The sequence below is a fragment of the Lampris incognitus genome, chromosome 19 (genome assembly GCF_029633865.1).
Source record: "Lampris incognitus isolate fLamInc1 chromosome 19, fLamInc1.hap2, whole genome shotgun sequence".
In the NCBI taxonomy this organism is placed as follows: domain Eukaryota; kingdom Metazoa; phylum Chordata; class Actinopteri; order Lampriformes; family Lampridae; genus Lampris; species Lampris incognitus.
Genome location: NC_079229.1, coordinates 24,974,613 through 24,992,504, shown reverse-complemented (window position 1 = coordinate 24,992,504; position 17,892 = coordinate 24,974,613). Strand labels below are relative to the sequence as shown.

The following is a 17,892-nucleotide window of genomic DNA, read 5'->3' as shown; positions in this document are numbered from 1 at the left end:
ATTACGCGTCATAACGCGTTATTTGACACAACGGAGACTGTCCCCCACGAAGCCTTTCTTCACAGGACATTTATATAAAAATTTAGTGCCACATTTTCTATAGAAAAAGTTATCCAATTTTGCATGAAATAGTATGAAAATAAATGACTTGAACGAATAGGATGTTTTTATTTTTGCTCAGGCGGCATGGGGACCCCTACGAGTGCTAGAGGCACACGCAAAAAAACAACAACATTGTACACACAACCAATATAATACTCTCAGAAATGATTTACTAATTAAATTAAAAGTTGTTGTTTTTTTTTTTAATATTAGCTTGGTTTGAGTTTCTGGGCCGTTATGACACGAATCATACCCGGATGTAATTTGAGGTACGTCATTTTGTAGGCGTCTTGACCTTTTCAGAGAATCCATTTACGTGAGGGAATCACGGAAAGTTGTGTAACGGGGGAAAAAAAACATAAGGACGGAATTGCCGGTGGGGGTAGTCAGTTATATAGAGGGTGTGTCCTCGTCATTTACTAACCCTCAAACACTGTCTCTTTTCATATAACGTTGGAGTCATGTTCTCGCTTTCGACGACGTTCCAGCCGCTGCAGGTACGGGTACCGGGATGACAGCCGTAGGCTAACGAGCCGGACTCATAATTTAGTCTGTTATAAAGTGATCTATTCTGCGCCACGCGGTTAAATCTTCATTTTAATGATTGTCAAGTCGGTTGACCCAGTTGCGGTCAGGATCTTGTAATGGTAGTATTTTGTATTTCAGCGTCACAACATTTCGCACCGTGATGAAAGCTAACGTTAAAATGTTAGCGAGTAACAAGGTAGCTTAACCATTGGCAAAGGCAACGTTACGTCACGTTGATTCTGAATAGGCCCTGCCGTTGCCTGATGTATCAGGCCATGCGCTGTTTAGCGCGACGTGTGGTATGTGTAGCTCGTAATATTGACGAGTAATGTATGAAATGGGAACATCAGAGATAATGGTAATGCAAAGATGTCGATCTGCAAGTGCAGCTTATATAAACAAGTGTTTAACAGAGGACATACTGCGTTGTGTGAGAGAATGCAGTGTAGAGAAGGGATGAATAACAGTGTCTCCACGGGTCAAAATGGGGTTATCCTTTTGTGTCTCGCGTCTTCTCCAGATGACAATACCCCTCAGTCAACTCATCAATGCCCTCCATTCCTTGAAGAGCGCTGGCAGCTCTGCAGCCACAGCATCAGTACAGAGTTTGCAGAACGTCACTCTCGAACATAATTCACAACTAAAAGAGGTGAGTTGTGATGAATGCATGCTACACTGAAAGGTCATGTAAGATACGGGGTGACAACCATTGTAAAATATTCATAAAACCTACAGTATGCAGTACCACTCAAAAGTTTGGACACACCTGATTGAATGCATGTTTTTCAGAATCTTGAATTCACCAACCGTTTTTCAATTTCATTCAAAAGAAATGTAAACATAATTTTTTTAAATGCCCCCCAATCAAAAAGTTGTTTCATTTAGTACTCAAGGAAAATTTAGTAAAAATAAAGAAAACCTCACTGTCAGGTGAAAAGAAGCGGCTGGTGACTCCACATGTATTAGAGGAGGCATGTGGTAGTCTGCAGCCCTCCCCGGATGAGCAGTGGGGGTGGAGCAGCAACTGGGATGGCTCGGACAGAAGAGTGGGATAATTGGACAGGTACAGTTGGGGAGAAAAAGGGAGAAAAATCCACAAGAAATAAAGAAAACCCTACTATGAGTAGGTATGTCCAAATTTTTGACTAGTACTGTATAATTTACCAAATTCTGACGTCTACAGTGCTGTTTTTTTTTTCTTGCCCTTTTGTATCTGTTTATATCGGAGAGTACTGCTGGCGTCGTGTGTTGCTGCCGCTTCTCCCTCTAGTAGCATCCCCTTCCTATCCACCCCTGTATGTATTGTAAAGTGACTTTGAGTGTTATAAAAGCTCTATATAAGTTTAATTTATTATTATTATTATTAATGATATGATCTAATTAACCACCTATGTATTTAAAAAATATAAGATGTAAGTTAGGTGAATTGGCCACACTAAATTGTCCCTAGGTATGAATGTGTGTGTGTGTGAGGGGGGGGGGGGCTGTGATAGCCTGGCGGCCTGTCCAGGGTATCTCCCTGCCTGCCGCCCGATGGCTGCTGGAATAGGCTTCAGCATCCCCGCGAGCCTGAGAGCAGGATAAGCGGTTCAGATAATGGATGGATGGATGGATGATGTAATTGGCCATCAAAGTAGTTGATACATTTTAGAATGCTAACAAGCAGATGTGTGAACTAACAAAATCTTTTCAGTTTTATGTCAAACTCAATACATAAAGGCTTTGTTACTTCAGGTTATTTCCATATTGGCAACAAAATTTGTATAACCTCGGAATCTCATGATGTACTATAGTGTGTTTAGTTCAGCCAGGGATTGATAACATATTGATAACATATCAGTGGTATAAAAAGTTTTGAGATGTCTTTTAGCATATTGTGAGTAATCTATTACTATAACACAACAATGTTCATACGCTGGCATTCAGAGCGGTGCCTGGTTGAAGGTCAAAATTTTGTCGATTAGACTAGCTTTATCAATGTCTCTGATTTCCTGGTTTTTGCATCTGGGTTGATTAGATTCTCACTTGTAATGAAAGGGTTTATGGTTTACTTAGAATGTCTAAGACCACTCCTCTCAAGTAGAGCAGGTAGTGGTTAGGTTGTGTCCCAACAGAGATTTATTGGGTTGGTCTCAACGCCCATAGCTTACAGGGTCTAAGGTCCAGGATTTCAGAGAGCTGCACAAAATGAGGCAAGTTTGAAAGCCCCTTAATACTAGATTTTTGAGAACAAGCCAGATTTGTTTATTATATAGGCCTAAATCAAAGGGCTTTACACACAGTGAGAAATGGGTGTAAACAGTAGACAACAATAAATGTCCATCCTTAATGAGGAAACCTCTACAGAAAAAAACCTTGTCACAAGAATAATGGGAGAAACCTCAGGAAAGTGTAAGAGGAGGAATCTCACTTCCAGTACAGATAGGTAGATAGGCTATAAGTGCCAAGTGGGCAAGGTAGATAATACCGTAACAGATTTGGAAATGAAACACTTTTAAGCAATTGTGTGTGTAAAGAGACAAATCTGATTTAATATCATGGCACATTATGAATTTGTACTTGTAAACTCTGGTGGACACAGGGCCAGAAACATTTAAGGCTTTGACCCAATTAATATTTAGTTCATATGCAGTCAGCTAGAAGGCACAAAACGGAATAAGCCCATAGAAGAAATGACCACCTTGATCAAATTTTTATCAAGCATGTGAAACTTCTGCAATTTGCTAGAGTGTTTCTATCTACCAACTGCTAGGTTGACAATTTAGACAACATTAAATTTCTATTTCCAGATGATTCATTGAGGTAAGTTCAAAGCCACGGACTCCTTTGCATTGTGCATAACACCTTTTGACAGTTCTAAAACCTATTAGCTAATATAGCAATACAATTTTATTGAATGACACATACATGATTCTAAAATTGTTGCTCCCTTACTGTTGCAATCCTATCTCCATAGCATAATGTTAGCCTGAGGGACCTGGGCCTGTCAGACCTAAAGGTGGATCAACTAGATGATCTGGTTAGCAGGTTACTGCCGGTACCGGGACCAGAGAATCCTCCGGTGGTTCCTTCATCATGGAGGACTTCCTATGTCTCTGCAGACACTTTCTTCCAGAACAAGCATGGTATGGACCTCATTCAGCCAAGATGAAGAAATGTTTTGCTTTTTCTGATGATTTGACTCAAATTTTTCATTCAACATGCAGATATTAATCTATTGAAGTCCTGAGTTTTATGGATTTTTCCAAGCAATGTAATTGTTGTAACAAATTAAATTTGACAAATGTGCTTTGTCAGATGTGCCACAGGTTGTTTTAATTATAAAAATATTCAAGGAGTGTTTGCATTGTTAAACATTAATATTATTATTCACTTGCTTCCCAGGGTTTTCACAGAGAAAGCTGGGTATTTTTTGTTCACCATTATTCTATAGACAATACCACAGTCCTCTAAAAGCTGTTTGCTCAGATCTGCACTACTTGCCTGGTAAGCGATTGAGAGTGTTTACTTAATCATACTAATCACTATGGTCTTAAAAACAAGGCTCCCTGGGTAGAGTGTTTTTCTTAAAATGTGGGCTTTGTTCTCCCCTCCAGTATGGGTCCAGAATCGGGGTTTCAAGACACTGAGGTCCAAGACTAGACGTATGGAGTCTGGTTATGATGCTCCAGTAGAGTCAGAGGCTTACACTCCAGCCTTCATGAAGGTTAGCATGTTACTGCCACTCTCCTCCATTCCCTTCTGCCTAAAGGAGGTTATTATTTAAACAAAAGGAAACTTGCCTGAAAGCCATCTACAAATGAGCACATTGCTACATACCCATTTCAGTTTCATGTTTTTCATATGACGACAGCGAGGGTGCATTACGTTTAATACCGTTTTACTGACTGTAATCCTTGCTCGGTCTGTCATGAAGTTGCAAATAGCTTCTCACAACCTCAGCTAGCCCGGTCATAAAGAGTTGACCATGAAATGTTGGTAGAGAGAAGTAAACCGTGAACATCAGTCAGAAACGGAAATAAAGATGCTATTCCACAAGGCAACACAACCAAGTTGTTTTAAAATGTTGCTGGAATTTATCTTTACGCATGCTCAAATATCTAGGTAAGGAAATCACAGAAAGTTGAATCAGTTCATCTGGACACAACATGTATTGAATGAAATGTTTCATCCCTCATCTGATGCCCCTTTCCACTACATGGTACCGGCTCGACTTGCAGAGTGTCATTTTCCATTACCGTGACACTACCCCTTCAGTGTAGCTTGTCTGCATTGATTTTGGTACCCACTCCAGGTTTTTTTGGAACAAAGGTGGTACCAGAAAAGTGGTAACAGTTACCAAATTGCCGGTACTTTCCAGTAATGAAAAATGACAAAATCGAGTCGAGTTGAGTCGGTACCGTGTAGTGGAAAAGGGGCATTAGTGACTTCTTCAGTCTCAACTGACTGCAGGTATCTCCACCCTAATAAACAATACAGTGGCATAATGACCGAAAATGATCGGTTTCATATGCAATTGCAGTTACCATTAACTAGAGTTACAATGGCAGTGTGTACTATTCACAGAAGATTGAGAAATAGCTTTAATCGCACTGTAAGATGGCGACAGGTGTACACCTGGCCCCCCCCCCTGAAAATAGTACACATTGCCGTCATAACTCTAGTTAATGGCCACATCAGTTTGCATATGAAACCGATCGTTGTTTTCAGTCGTTATGCCACTGTACTGTTTATAAAGGTGGGGATACCTGCAGTGAGTTAAGACTGAAGAGTTCACTTAGATGAGTGATGAAACGTTTCTCTCAATAAATGTTGTGTCCAGATGAACTGATTCAGCCTTCTGTGATTGCAGGAATTTGTGTGCTGGGCATTTTCATTTGAAGAATTCAGTTAGTTAGGCTAGAAAGTGTACCGAGTAGTCCAAAGAAATGCTTTTTTTTTTTTTTATTTCACCACAAGCATTTCATTTTCCAGGCACAAGCCAGTCGATTTTCCTTTTTTTCCAGGAAGCAGACTGCCATCTCTAACACACTCACACCAATTAAATGGTCAGTACTCCGCACTGTGTCTGTCATCCTGCGGTTTTAAAAGATGGAGATATTTTTTGGTGGTGTGAACGTTGGCATTTCATTAAGATGTAGCATAAATGTCACCAAATTTCCGTACAGTTACAGAGTGAACTTAGACAAGAGTTTGGATTGAGTTACAGTTTTATCATTACATACATCATTACATACATACAGTTTTAACATACATACATACATACATACATACATACATACATACATACATACATACATACATACATACATACAGTTTTATCATACAGTTTTTGGCTGGTAAATAATGTGCATTTGAATAGTTACTTTAGCATATAACCAACCATCAGTTGGTATTTACTTGAAACTCTTAAAAAATCAAAATGGTTATCCATAATTTTGTCATGTCAAATAAATACCTACTGGCATTTTTGGAGCAACAGCCTTCTGTTCAGGGGGGAGGGGGAACTGGAGGGAATAGCGTGATCCTTCCATGCGCTACATCCCCCCAACGAAACTCCTCACTGTCAGGTGAAGAGAAGCGGCTGGCGGCTCCTCATGTATCGGAGGAGGCATGTGGTAGTCTGCAGCCCTCCCCGGATCGGCAGAAGGGGTGGAGCAGTGACTGGGACAGGTTTAAAAAGTGGGGTAATTGGCTGAATACAGTTGGGGCGAAAAAGGGCTAAAATCATAAAGAAAAAAAAATGTGGTGGTGTCCGCACAGGAAATTGTGACCTGGCCGTGAACACCTTCTGTGCGTTTGGAATTGTGCCTATTTCGATGAAATGTTGGAATTTGCAGTATGAAAACAAACTCTTGTGATCACTAGATGATGCTAAATCCACCAAAACTGAAAAAATAAGGATAACCATTTTAATTTGGTTGCTCAAACTGAAAATCTCTGGTGAATTTGGAATACACCAAACACTGTGTCTATCGGGAAAAACTGTTTTGCTGATTTTTACATTGTGTCATAATTTCACCCACAGGGACTACTCATGAGGGAAAAGGGTCCAGAGGCACAGTCACTGGACCAAGTGATTAAACAGAAGAACCTCCCAGAGAGCCAGCAGGATGCCTTTAAGACCGGTTTCACAGAGGGCTTCATGAGGTCCCAGGCCTTAACTCAGAGAACACAAGGCATGTGATTGTCATGGTCATCAAGGGAAACAAATTAGGTTGATAAAGGTAGCCTGTACCTCTAGCCAACAAGCTACTGTTCCATAGCTGATACTATTTACCAATTGCACTAAATTTCCAAAGGGTGACATTGCTGAGTTTAATCAATGATAATCCTCTATTGGCTACAAAGGACACTCATAATTGTTCTTTCTGCCCTGTCTTGACAGATTCTCTAAGGAGGACCAGGTTGATCCTGCTAGTCCTGCTCCTTGTCGGTATCTATGGCTTGTCAAGAACCCCGTTTCTATCGGGTAAAGGCTCCTTTTCTGATACTGGTTTGTCTCAGTTTTCATTCATTCCTATGTTTGAAAGTCAACCCGTAACCTTACATGCACACCTCAACTTGAACAGAGCTTAGAGAAGAGAGCTTCTGTTATAGAACTTTTCATAGGATACCAAATGCTTCCAAACACTTGGTGTGGAAAAGGCTGTTCATACTCCCACACTTGTTGTGGGAAAGGCTGTTGTTACTAAAAGAGTGGTCTTAATGATCGAGCTTGTCTGCCGTCTTGACTTAGTTTGAAGCATATTGGACAAGGATTGTGGTGCATCTTTAATATGGGACGGTATGAAATTTTCATGGCACGGTTATTGTGACCACTGATATCATGGTTTTCAATATAGTTAAAATGTGTTCAAAATGTTTAAAAAGTGTTAATAAACACTGAAATCATTTCACCAAAGGTATTCTATTGAAACATACAAACACACCCACTGCGCACACACTCTTTTAAAAAAGGAAATAGCAAATGCATTAATGTTATTGTTATTATGGAGACACACACACACACACACACACACACACACACACACACAGAGTCTATTTTCTTCTTTGTTTTGTTATGCAGTAATTGCATTAACTTCATGCATAGTTTACATAAATTAAAAGCTGACGATACAAATATCATTTATCTCGTTGGAATAACATTACTTTTATAACCAATTCCACGACCACTGGATTTTACATCAACAACTAAACATACTGCACGTGTGGATCACATGCAGTGAGCATTCAGCGCGACAACGCACGTGCAGTTGATGTGTTTACTTGTCTAGGGCATGTAGTTTCCACTTAATTTTTTTGACAAACTATCATCAAGATGGACAAACCATGTCATTTCCCCATTCCAGAGTCCTCGCATGCATGAAGTAACGTTAAAAGTTAACCTACTTTGCACTCACTGTAAAGCGAAGGGTGATGTTTGCAGAGATGGGTTTAACATGTACGAAGTTTTCGCCCCTTTTGCAACAACTTTCATCTTGCATGTTCGGCAGATGGGCTAGTCATCTTCTATGAGCTTCTCATCAGAATTTTTTTGGGATTCCCCCCCCCCCTTTTTTTTTTTCCTCCCAATTGTACTTGGCCAATTACCCCACTCTTCTGAGCCAGCCCAATCTCTGCTCCACCCCCTCTGCTGATCCGGGGAGGCCTGCAGACTACCACATGCCTCCTCCGATACATGTGGAGTCGCCAGCCGCTTCTTTTCACCTGACAGTGAGGAGTTTCACCAGGGGTACATAGCACGTGGGAGGATCACCCTATTCCCCCCAGTTCCCCCTCCCCCCTGAACAGGCGCCCTGACCGACCAGAGGAGTCGCTAGTGCAGCGACCAGGACACATACCTACACCCGGCTTCCCACCCGCAAACACGGCCAATTGTGTTCTGTAGGGATGCCCAACCTAGCCGGAGGTAACACGGGGATTCAAACCGGCAATCCCCATGTTGGTATGCAACAGAATAGACCGCTGCGCCACCCGGATGCCCCCCATCAGAAATTTTAAAATAACCAAAATACGCCCAGACTTCAGACTTTGCCTTTTTAAATGGGTGAAAAATCTGAGCATCGCTTTCACCTCCTTCAGCCATTGTTTTTGAAAAAGCTGGCTAGTCAGTATGGCACATTCAACTAGCAACATGGCACACTGTGTCTGCACGGCTACAAAGATTACACTGAAGTCATAAAACCACGGTAATTGAGATAATGAAAAATTGAAATGGTATGATAACCGTCAGGAATTTTATCAAGATGTATAGGGGGGGAAAAAACAGTAACTGTCCCATCCCTAATGTGCAATAACAATTAATAGGTCATAGCCCTGATAGGAGTTGAATGATTGTACTTATAATATGTGAAGTATATATCATGTATTTATGTTTCTATGCTCTTGTCCTGGGACTATATTCCAATACTTGGAAGTGATAATTGTGGAAAAAGCAGTGCACCTTTGGATGCCACTATTTACATGTGGGTCCTAAAGCAGTAAGCGTATGATAATCACCGAGTGTCTCCTTGTTATCAAGAGATATTTCATCAAAATAGGTAGTATTGCTGGAATTATTGCACTGACTGGGTTGTAATACATTTCTACAGTGAGGTTTCGCACCACATCCGGTCTTGACTCAGCAGTGGATCCCATCCAAATGAAGAATGTGACATTTGAGCATGTCAAAGGAGTGGAGGAGGCCAAAAATGAACTTCAAGATGTCGTTGAGTTTCTCAGGAATCCCCAAAAGTTCACCGTTCTGGGTGGAAAACTACCCAAAGGTATCATATTATGGAATAGACTGTTAACATATGTTCTTTACACACTTGCTCCTTGTCCTCTGTTCTTTTTTACATCGAACAAATAGTCAAACCGTTTTCAAAACCTGCTATTCTACTCAAAATTTGTTTCATCTGTTATCCTCCCAGGGATCCTTCTGGTTGGTCCGCCAGGCACAGGAAAAACTCTGCTGGCTCGTGCTGTTGCTGGGGAGGCAGACGTGCCTTTCTACTATGCCTCTGGATCAGAGTTTGATGAGATGTTTGTTGGTGTTGGTGCTAGCCGCATCAGAAACCTCTTCAGTAAGCTTATCTGTTTTTGGGAAGTTTTAAGTTTGCTGAAGAATTGTTGATCCAGTCTCACTCCTCAAAGTGAAATACCTCTCTGCACTTTCCTCAGGCATTTAGCAGAAAACTTCTTGAGAAAATGCATCTAGTATACAAAAATGTAGTTTACAAAATGTACACATCTCATGCTTGACAGCATATGAGCGTTCTCTTTTTGAAAGCCCATCTGCAGTAATTATTCTTTTCAATACAAGCTGATTGCATGACACTTCCCAAAAAGAATGTGAAACAAAAATTTGCATGGGTAGTTTACTTTACTAGGGCTAGTCACCACAATATAATCACTGTATAGGAAATGCTGACTCCCCTATGTCTCTTTTTTGTTTTTTTCATTGCTTCTTGTTTGCAGAAGAGGCAAAAGCTAATGCTCCTTGTGTAATCTTTATCGATGAGTTGGACAGTGTTGGTGGTAAGAGAATTGAATCTCCCATGCACCCTTACTCCAGACAAACCATCAATCAGCTGCTGGCTGAGATGGACGGGTCAGTCTTCTCACCTACCAGTGAACATTCATCTGCCTTCTTTCTAATTAACTATAAAGCAAAATATTAGAAATCTGAATTAGATAGTATGGATATGATCTAACATTACTGAAATCTGCACTTGTGTTTTACAGGTTCAAACCAAACGAGGGTGTAATCGTCATTGGTGCTACAAATTTTGCGGAGGCTTTAGATAAGTATGTTTACAATTTACAGCGAGATACTTCCATTGGCTTGTAACTAACTCGGTGGTTTTTCCCATGGTTGTGATGATAAAATTGAACGGAGCCAAGAATGGCACTCACTCGCTTTTGACACAAGTGAGAGGATTTCAGCAGTTCAAGCTGATTTCAGGCCAGTACATTCAGGAATCGCATGTAGACATTGATCTACATTTTGTGCATAGAACATCTTCTGCTACTACCAGTTAAACTGCCCACCAATTTGTACCATATGATCTCTGTCAGTACACTCAGAATATTTAGCCAGTGTGGGGTTGTACTAATTAGAGTTTAATATTAAATGAATAAAATAATTTTCTGTAAAGTCAGAAGGGAAAAACACCCTAGAACTAATTTGATTTTACATCCATGACAATAACCTAACAAGACCTCTCAAAGTGTGTTTACTTTGATTTTGTCGAACAGACATTGGCTTAATGTCATCTGAAAATCTGGCATAAAATTGGCATAATAAATTGGCATAATCTTCATATGTTCATCCAGTGTCATTCTTAGCTTGTAAGGATTTCATGTCCAGGACCTACATCTTCAGTATTTTAGTAAATATGTATGCTATTTCAGCACCTTGAAAACTCATAAATCTCATCATATTTGCTCAATCAGATTTTAAAATTCTTCTAGTGCTATGATACATCCTCTAAGGAAGAGCCTCCACTTCAGGCGCTGGATTCCGGAACTGCACAGGAATTTTTAAAAAAATGAAGAAGTAATGAATTCAAGCATTGCATTTAAGTCAAATGTGGCACATATTCTGGGCTTAAAAGGATTTTGGAAGTGATGAGCATGCACGGATGACAGATAATTGATGCTAACAGTGGGGTGTTGTCTGACTCTGACCATTAACCATCCTGAAAGAAAATATTGAGATTAAGCCTGAGCTCTGTTTTTGCATTTCAGCGCTCTGATAAGGCCAGGGAGGTTTGACATGCAGGTGACTGTCCCTCGCCCTGATGTGAAAGGACGTACAGAAATACTCAACTGGTACTTGTCAAAGATCAAAGTGGATCCTGGTAGGTCTGCTTTTTTTCTCATATGAAATTTGAAGATTTTTGTATATACTACACATTGTGTCAGTTAAATTACACATTAAAAATGTCCATTTATGTTCTGTACTGAAGCCCCCTGTGGCCTGCTTTCTACCAGCATGTTTCATTGTCTTCTTGAAGAATAAGATTTTTCTCCAGGTTTTGCATAATATTGACCCATAATCCTGGTAAACTGATTAATCTATCCTAATGTAAGGTGCATAAAAAGTCAGTTTAATCTTTGTTAAATAGAGGCCAGTTGCAAGGTTTTGCCATCTTAATTGACCCTGTGATAATACTGAGGGGTGAATTACTCCCTTTTAGAAAAATATCTTTCTCCTTTGAGTCTCAGCTATCAAACAGAGAAAGAAAAGTACTGCACTTCTCTGTCATTTAACAAGTTGAGCATTTTAAACTACCTACCAGCAAATCAATCAATCAGTCAATCAATCAAGTTGTATCTGAGAGAGTATCTTGTTGCTACTATTGTGTGAAAGACTCTACTGTCTCAAACAACAAGAACCTTTTATCAATGAGCCTTTTCTGTTTCGTCTTTTTCTTCTTGTTTTTACAGCAGTGGAAGCAGAGATCATTGCCCGGGGCACAGTGGGCTTCTCTGGTGCGGAGCTGGAGAACCTGGTCAACCAGGCAGCCCTAAAGGCTGCTGTGGATGAGAAAGAGATGGTCACAATGAAGGATCTGGAGTTTGCCAAGGACAAGATTCTCATGGGTGAATACCCAGTGTGCCTAGCCCCACTCTCTGTAGAAAATCACATGAGACAGATTAACTCTACACATATTCTTGTTAAAAGTAATTAAGAGTACCAGGACAGTGCGTAAAGTTTTTTTTTCCACTCCTAAGCTGACCCTTTCCCAGAATTTGGTGATCCAGGTATTAGACTGATCTGATGCTGTTGAATGTTCAGTATCTTGACAGAGGAGCAGACTGGCCAAACGATTAGAGAATGTCACTGAACCAGAAGACATAGGGTTATGCATGCATCAGCAAATATACCCCCTGCTGTAGTGTCCTTTAGCAAGAAATCCCTACCAGCTCCAAGGGTAGAGTTCTTGAGCTGACTCCATTTTAACCAGCAGATGAACAAATTATATTGTGGTGTTTTTGTTTTTTTGGTTGTTATTTTTAACATAGCCCGCTTTGAAGTAATATCCCGCATTTGATGTTGGAAGAGAAAGAAACTAGATTTAATAGTTTATAATCTCTTCTTCATTTTAGGCCCTGAGAGGAGGAGTGTAGAAATTGACAAGAAAAACAAAACCATTACAGCCTACCATGAGTCAGGCCACGCCATTGTTGCCTACTACACCAAAGATGCAATGCCCATCAATAAAGCCACTATCATGCCAAGGGGCCCAACTCTTGGCCATGTGAGTACAATTCACTTTGTAACCCTCAACAATGTAAGTTCTGTTGCTGTTGTTGAAATCTGTCAGGACTACACATTGGTCTTAAAACTATTGTGCGTTCTCCTAATCTCTCCCCAGGTGTCCATGCTGCCAGAGAATGACCGCTGGAGTGAGACACGAGCCCAGCTGCTCGCTCAAATGGATGTCAGCATGGGTGGCCGTGTAGCGGAGGAACTGATCTTTGGTGATGACCACATCACCACTGGTATGATGGCAGGAAGAGTTTTTTAATTTCAGTTTCAAAGAAGCATTACCAGGCATGTGCAAACACCAGCATGCTACTGGCAGCGATATGCTATAGAAGATAAACTGTTGGCAGGAAAAGGAAAGGCAAACACCCTGTGCTTCCAAATATTACATTTGCCTTCACAATACAATATCTAGACAATTTTGATGGTTATGATATCAAGAATATTCAAAGCTGATGTTCCTTGATAATATACATATACTACCATTGCAGTAAGTGCAACGGTTCTAAAACAAAGAGAGAGAAACTCCAGTGCCGAGAGTTTTGTTGTATATAAGTATACACTTTGTTGCCTTTGTGTTAATAGTAGTGGAATTGTTGCTATTTAACCTCATCTTGAACGTCGTCATGAGCTGTGACCTATATGAAAAGCCATTAAAGCGATTCTATTGTATAGACACCCCCCCCCCCACTCTTGCTTCAGGATATCCCTAATGTCATGTATTTCAGGAGCATCAAGCGACTTTGATGGAGCAACCAAAATTGCAAAGATGATGGTGACCAGGTTCGGAATGAGTGACAAGGTAAAAGACTTTGATTTCTTTTTCTCACTTGGATAAAAGGCAGACTTTCCCTTTCACAGTGCTGTTCTCCTGCTTTTGTGATAGCTCATGTGAGCAGCCACACATTCCAGCCCTTAACTCCAACCTCCACTTTTAATCCGATTCTCACCTCTGTGTTCTGACTTCAGTTTAGCAGGCTGAGACTGTTCTCTTCCAGCAATGCACTGCTTCACCTTGACATGAGGGAGTTGCCTAGTAAAACCCACATTCTACTCTTTGCCTTGCTCAAATGCATCTTGGCATTAGTTGTTGAGATGTGAGGGGGAAATTCACTTTCCTCAACCATTTTTATTTATAAATTGGTTCACTTATCATTTTGAATTTAAAAATCTCAAGTTTGTATTTATTTTATATGTTGTATCAACCTGTTTTTAACAACAGGGATGGAATGCCCGCTAAAACGGTGACTGTGATTGTGGGCTTAATGACTAAACCCAAATTGTATTAATTTCTGAGCATGATGACGTTCTATCGTTATTGTTTCTACCTTTGCCTTCTATCTCCTTCCCATACTTAACTATGCTATCACCCCTGACGTTATCACAACATGCTATTACACTAAAGACGTTACAAGGTTTCTTTTTTTATGCATGCTCAATAATCCAAGTAAGAAAATCACAGAAAGTTGAATCAGTTCATCTGGACACAACGTTTATTGAGAGAAAGGTTTCATCACTCATCTAAGTGACCTCTTCAGTCTCGGCTGACTGCAGGTATCCCCACCCTTATAAACAATACAGAGGCATAACAACTGAAAACAACGATCGGTTTCATATGCAAATTGCCGTGACCATTAACTAGAGTTTCAGTGGCCATGTGTACTATTCACAGCGGATTTGGGAATAGTTACAATCACAGCATTGTAAGATGGCGACAGATGTATGAGAAAGTTATGATGTTACTTAGCGACATGAATACTGATGAGCCGCTGAAATGAGGTCGGCATCTTACAATGCTGTGATTGCAAGCATTCCCAAATCCTCTGTGAATAGTACACATGGCCATTGAAACTCTAGTTAATGGTCACGGCAATTTGCATATGAAACCGATCGTTGTTTTCAGTCATTATGCCACTATATTGTTTATAAGGGTCAGGTGAGAGTGAAGAAGTCACTTAGATGAGTGAAACATTTCTTTCTCAATAAACGTTGTGTTCAGATGAACTGACATTACAAGGTTCTGTCTAACGATGAACTCCAAGTCCTCCCAGCTTTACACACTATGACTGTTGGCATCCTTTGGATGAGAGGTCAAGTGTTACTTCAACCTGAGTTTAAACCCTTTTGTGTCATGCTGCAGCTCGGTGTCATGACCTACGCAGACATGTCGAAACAGAGCCCCGAGACGCAAGCTGCCATCGAACAGGAAGTCAGGGTTCTACTCAAGGTGAACTATTTCATGACACGCTCAGCTCTAATATATAGAAAATACAAATCTCCCCTTCTTAATTTAGTTAACATCATACATCACAAGTCTTAATTCATATTTGCTCTCACTTGTCAATCTTGGTTTTTCTTTCAGGATTCATATGAGAGAGCTAAGAGCATTTTGAAAACCTACAATAAGGAGCATAAGAAGCTTGCTGATGCCCTGTTAAGATATGAAACACTGGATGCCAAAGAGATCCAGCTGGTGCTAGAGGGCAAATCACTGGACCACTAGATACCTCAGCAGACAAGACATTTTTTTAATCTTGTTTTCTTGTTTTATGTATATAGCCTACATAGCAGTTCAATTGAGCACAGGCCTTTTTTAGGGCTTAGTGTTTGTTTTTTTCCAGTTGTTTCTCTTTCTGGTTCAAGTAATGATACACTGATGAGTCAAAAAATTATGACCACTCACAGGTGAACTGATCATCTCCAAACAAGGGCATATGTTAAGGTCACGGTAAATAAGATGACAAGTGAACGATCAGTTCTCATACTCAATGTATTGCATGCAGGAGTAAAGACCTGTGCAACTTTGACAACGGCCAAATTGTTATGGCCAGACAACTGGGTCAGAGCATCTCTGAAACGGCAAGGCTTGTAGGGTGCTCCTGGTCAGCACTGGTGAGTACGTACCGACAGTGGTCCAAGGAGGGACAAGCCAGAAACAGGGTGTTGGCCGCCCAAGGCTCGTTGATGCTCAAGGGCAACGAAGACTATCCCATCCGGTCCAAACTGACAGAAGGTTTACTGTGGCACAAGTCACAGAAAATTGTAATGATGGTTATGGGAGGAATTTGTCACAACACACAGTGCATCGCACCCTGCTGCCTATGGAGCTGTTTGGCCACAGACCGGTCAGAGTGTCCATGATAACCCCACCGTCCAAAGCGCCTACAATGGGCATGTGAGCATCTGAACTGGACCTTGGAGGAGTGGAACAAAGTTGCCTGTCCGATCATTCCCGTTTTTGTTTAGATCACATGGATGGTCATGTACATGTGCGCCGTTTACCTGGAGAAGTGATGGCACTAGGATGCACTGTGGGAAGACGACAAGCTGGTGGAGGGAGAGTGATGCTCAGGGCAGTGTTCTGTTGCGAAACGCTGGGTCCAGGTACACCCCTTCATGACAATGATATTTCCTGATGGCAGTGGCCTCTTTCAGCAGGATGATGCTCCCTGCCACACTGCACACATTGTTTGGAATATGATGAAGTGGTCAATGTGTTGCCCTGGCCTCCAAAGTCTCCAGATCTCAATCTGGTTGAGCTTCTGTGGGATGTGCTGGATCGACAAGTCCGATCCACGACGGCTCAATCTTGCTACTTACAGGACTTGAAGGATCTGCTAATGTTTTGGTGCCAGATATCACAGGATCCCTCCTCTGTTGCTCTCCCTAAGGTTTCTTCCTATTTTTTTCTCCCTGTTAAAGGTTTTTTTTAATTTTTTTTTTTAGGGAGTTCCTTCTCCAATACGAAGGTCTAAGGACAGGATGTTGTGTTGCTGTAAAGCCCCTTGAGGCAAATTTGTAATTTGTGGTATTGGGCTATACAAATAAAATTGACTTGATTTGACACCTCCAGGCGTCTTGTAGAGTCGATGCCTTGGTGGGTCGGTGCTGTTTTGGTGGCACATGGTGGACCAACATCATATTAGGCAGGTGGTCATAATATTTTGGCTCATCAGTGTGCAGTGAACTTTTATTTCAGCCAAAATTAGTGTGGTTGTTTTATTTTGATGTGATATTCCTCTTGACCATATTACAGACCTCTATTAGATGGCATTTTTAAAGACACTGAGCAGTTGTAATTGGACAGGAAATACATTTCTGTTTTTCAAATTGTTCGATAGCTGTTTTGAATTAGCCTGTAAATTTTGTTTACCTCTGTTAAAGCGCAATATGTTAAGTTTTCAGCAACATTACACAGACCTCATATGTGATAATTGATTTCTCTAGTAGTTTGTGAAATGTAATATTTGGATGGTGGTCAAATTCACAAGGAAAACTGGTTACAGATCAGTCTGACTTGAGGTCAGATATATAAATGGTCATATTCAATAACAACATTTTAAATGTAACATCTAATTTAAGATGTGTACAAATAGGAAATTCCCACCAGAACCTTAATGTACATGTAGAATTACTACAGTATCAAGCAGCTTGAGCTCGCCATCATCTCCCATCTTTTCTCTTCACCTCCCATCTTTTCTCTAAATTATGTAATTGAGTTGCATCTACTTTGTTCTACTTTATTTTTATAAAGTGCCCAAACAATGTGTGTGAGCTCTGTTTTATTTATTTTTCTTTCTAAATTATCATTAGGCCCTTATGTACTATCCTAAGCCCAGTCTGTTATTGAAATGTGAGGAGAAATGTATATACTGTAATTTAAGTGTGTATAAATTTCAGGTTCATTATCCCAGGACTTGAAATGGGACTTGTAGAACTTAAAATAAAAGTTGTTGTAACAAATGTTTTGCAGAATATGATTATGTATAGAAATGTATCTTAAAAACGGCATCTGTAAATAAGTTGTGAAGATTAATTCACACTTCCATTAAGATTCAACTCCTAATTAAACTGAACTTCAGATTTTCACTGGGCTGCTGTCAAAATGGGGGCTACTTCAGAAGCAAACTTATGTTTACACGCTGTACAGCTCTTTGACAAGTCAAAATGAAAAAAAATATTTTATTTATAATGCCTTTTGGGTTAAAAAATTATTTTTGAGT

The 17,892-nt window shown here is 40.4% G+C and overlaps 1 protein-coding gene across 1 annotated transcript; it reads left to right on the top strand.

Annotated features, from left to right (window-relative positions):
* The first annotated feature begins 436 nt into the window (after nt 1-436).
* On the top strand, nt 437-17,740 carry LOC130129798 (ATP-dependent zinc metalloprotease YME1L1-like). Its single transcript, XM_056299450.1, has 18 exons — nt 437-599; nt 1,151-1,279; nt 3,587-3,755; nt 4,015-4,116; nt 4,227-4,336; nt 6,659-6,809; nt 7,019-7,102; nt 9,225-9,398; nt 9,546-9,698; nt 10,093-10,225; nt 10,360-10,422; nt 11,365-11,477; nt 12,067-12,222; nt 12,730-12,881; nt 12,999-13,125; nt 13,618-13,691; nt 15,030-15,116; nt 15,252-17,740. The coding sequence occupies exons 1-18, from the start codon at nt 564-566 to the stop codon at nt 15,390-15,392; spliced, it is 2,154 nt and encodes a 717-aa protein (XP_056155425.1). The 5' UTR covers nt 437-563; the 3' UTR covers nt 15,393-17,740.
* The last annotated feature ends 152 nt before the right edge of the window (nt 17,741-17,892 follow it).

Coding starts and splice junctions, on each gene's coding strand:
- LOC130129798 (XM_056299450.1), top strand. CDS start 564: ATGTTCTCGCTTTCGACGACGTTCCAGCCGCTGCAG. Junction 1,280..3,586: donor ATAATTCACAACTAAAAGAG/GTGAGTTGTGAT, acceptor CTATCTCCATAG/CATAATGTTAGCCTGAGGGA. Junction 4,337..6,658: donor ACACTCCAGCCTTCATGAAG/GTTAGCATGTTA, acceptor TTTCACCCACAG/GGACTACTCATGAGGGAAAA.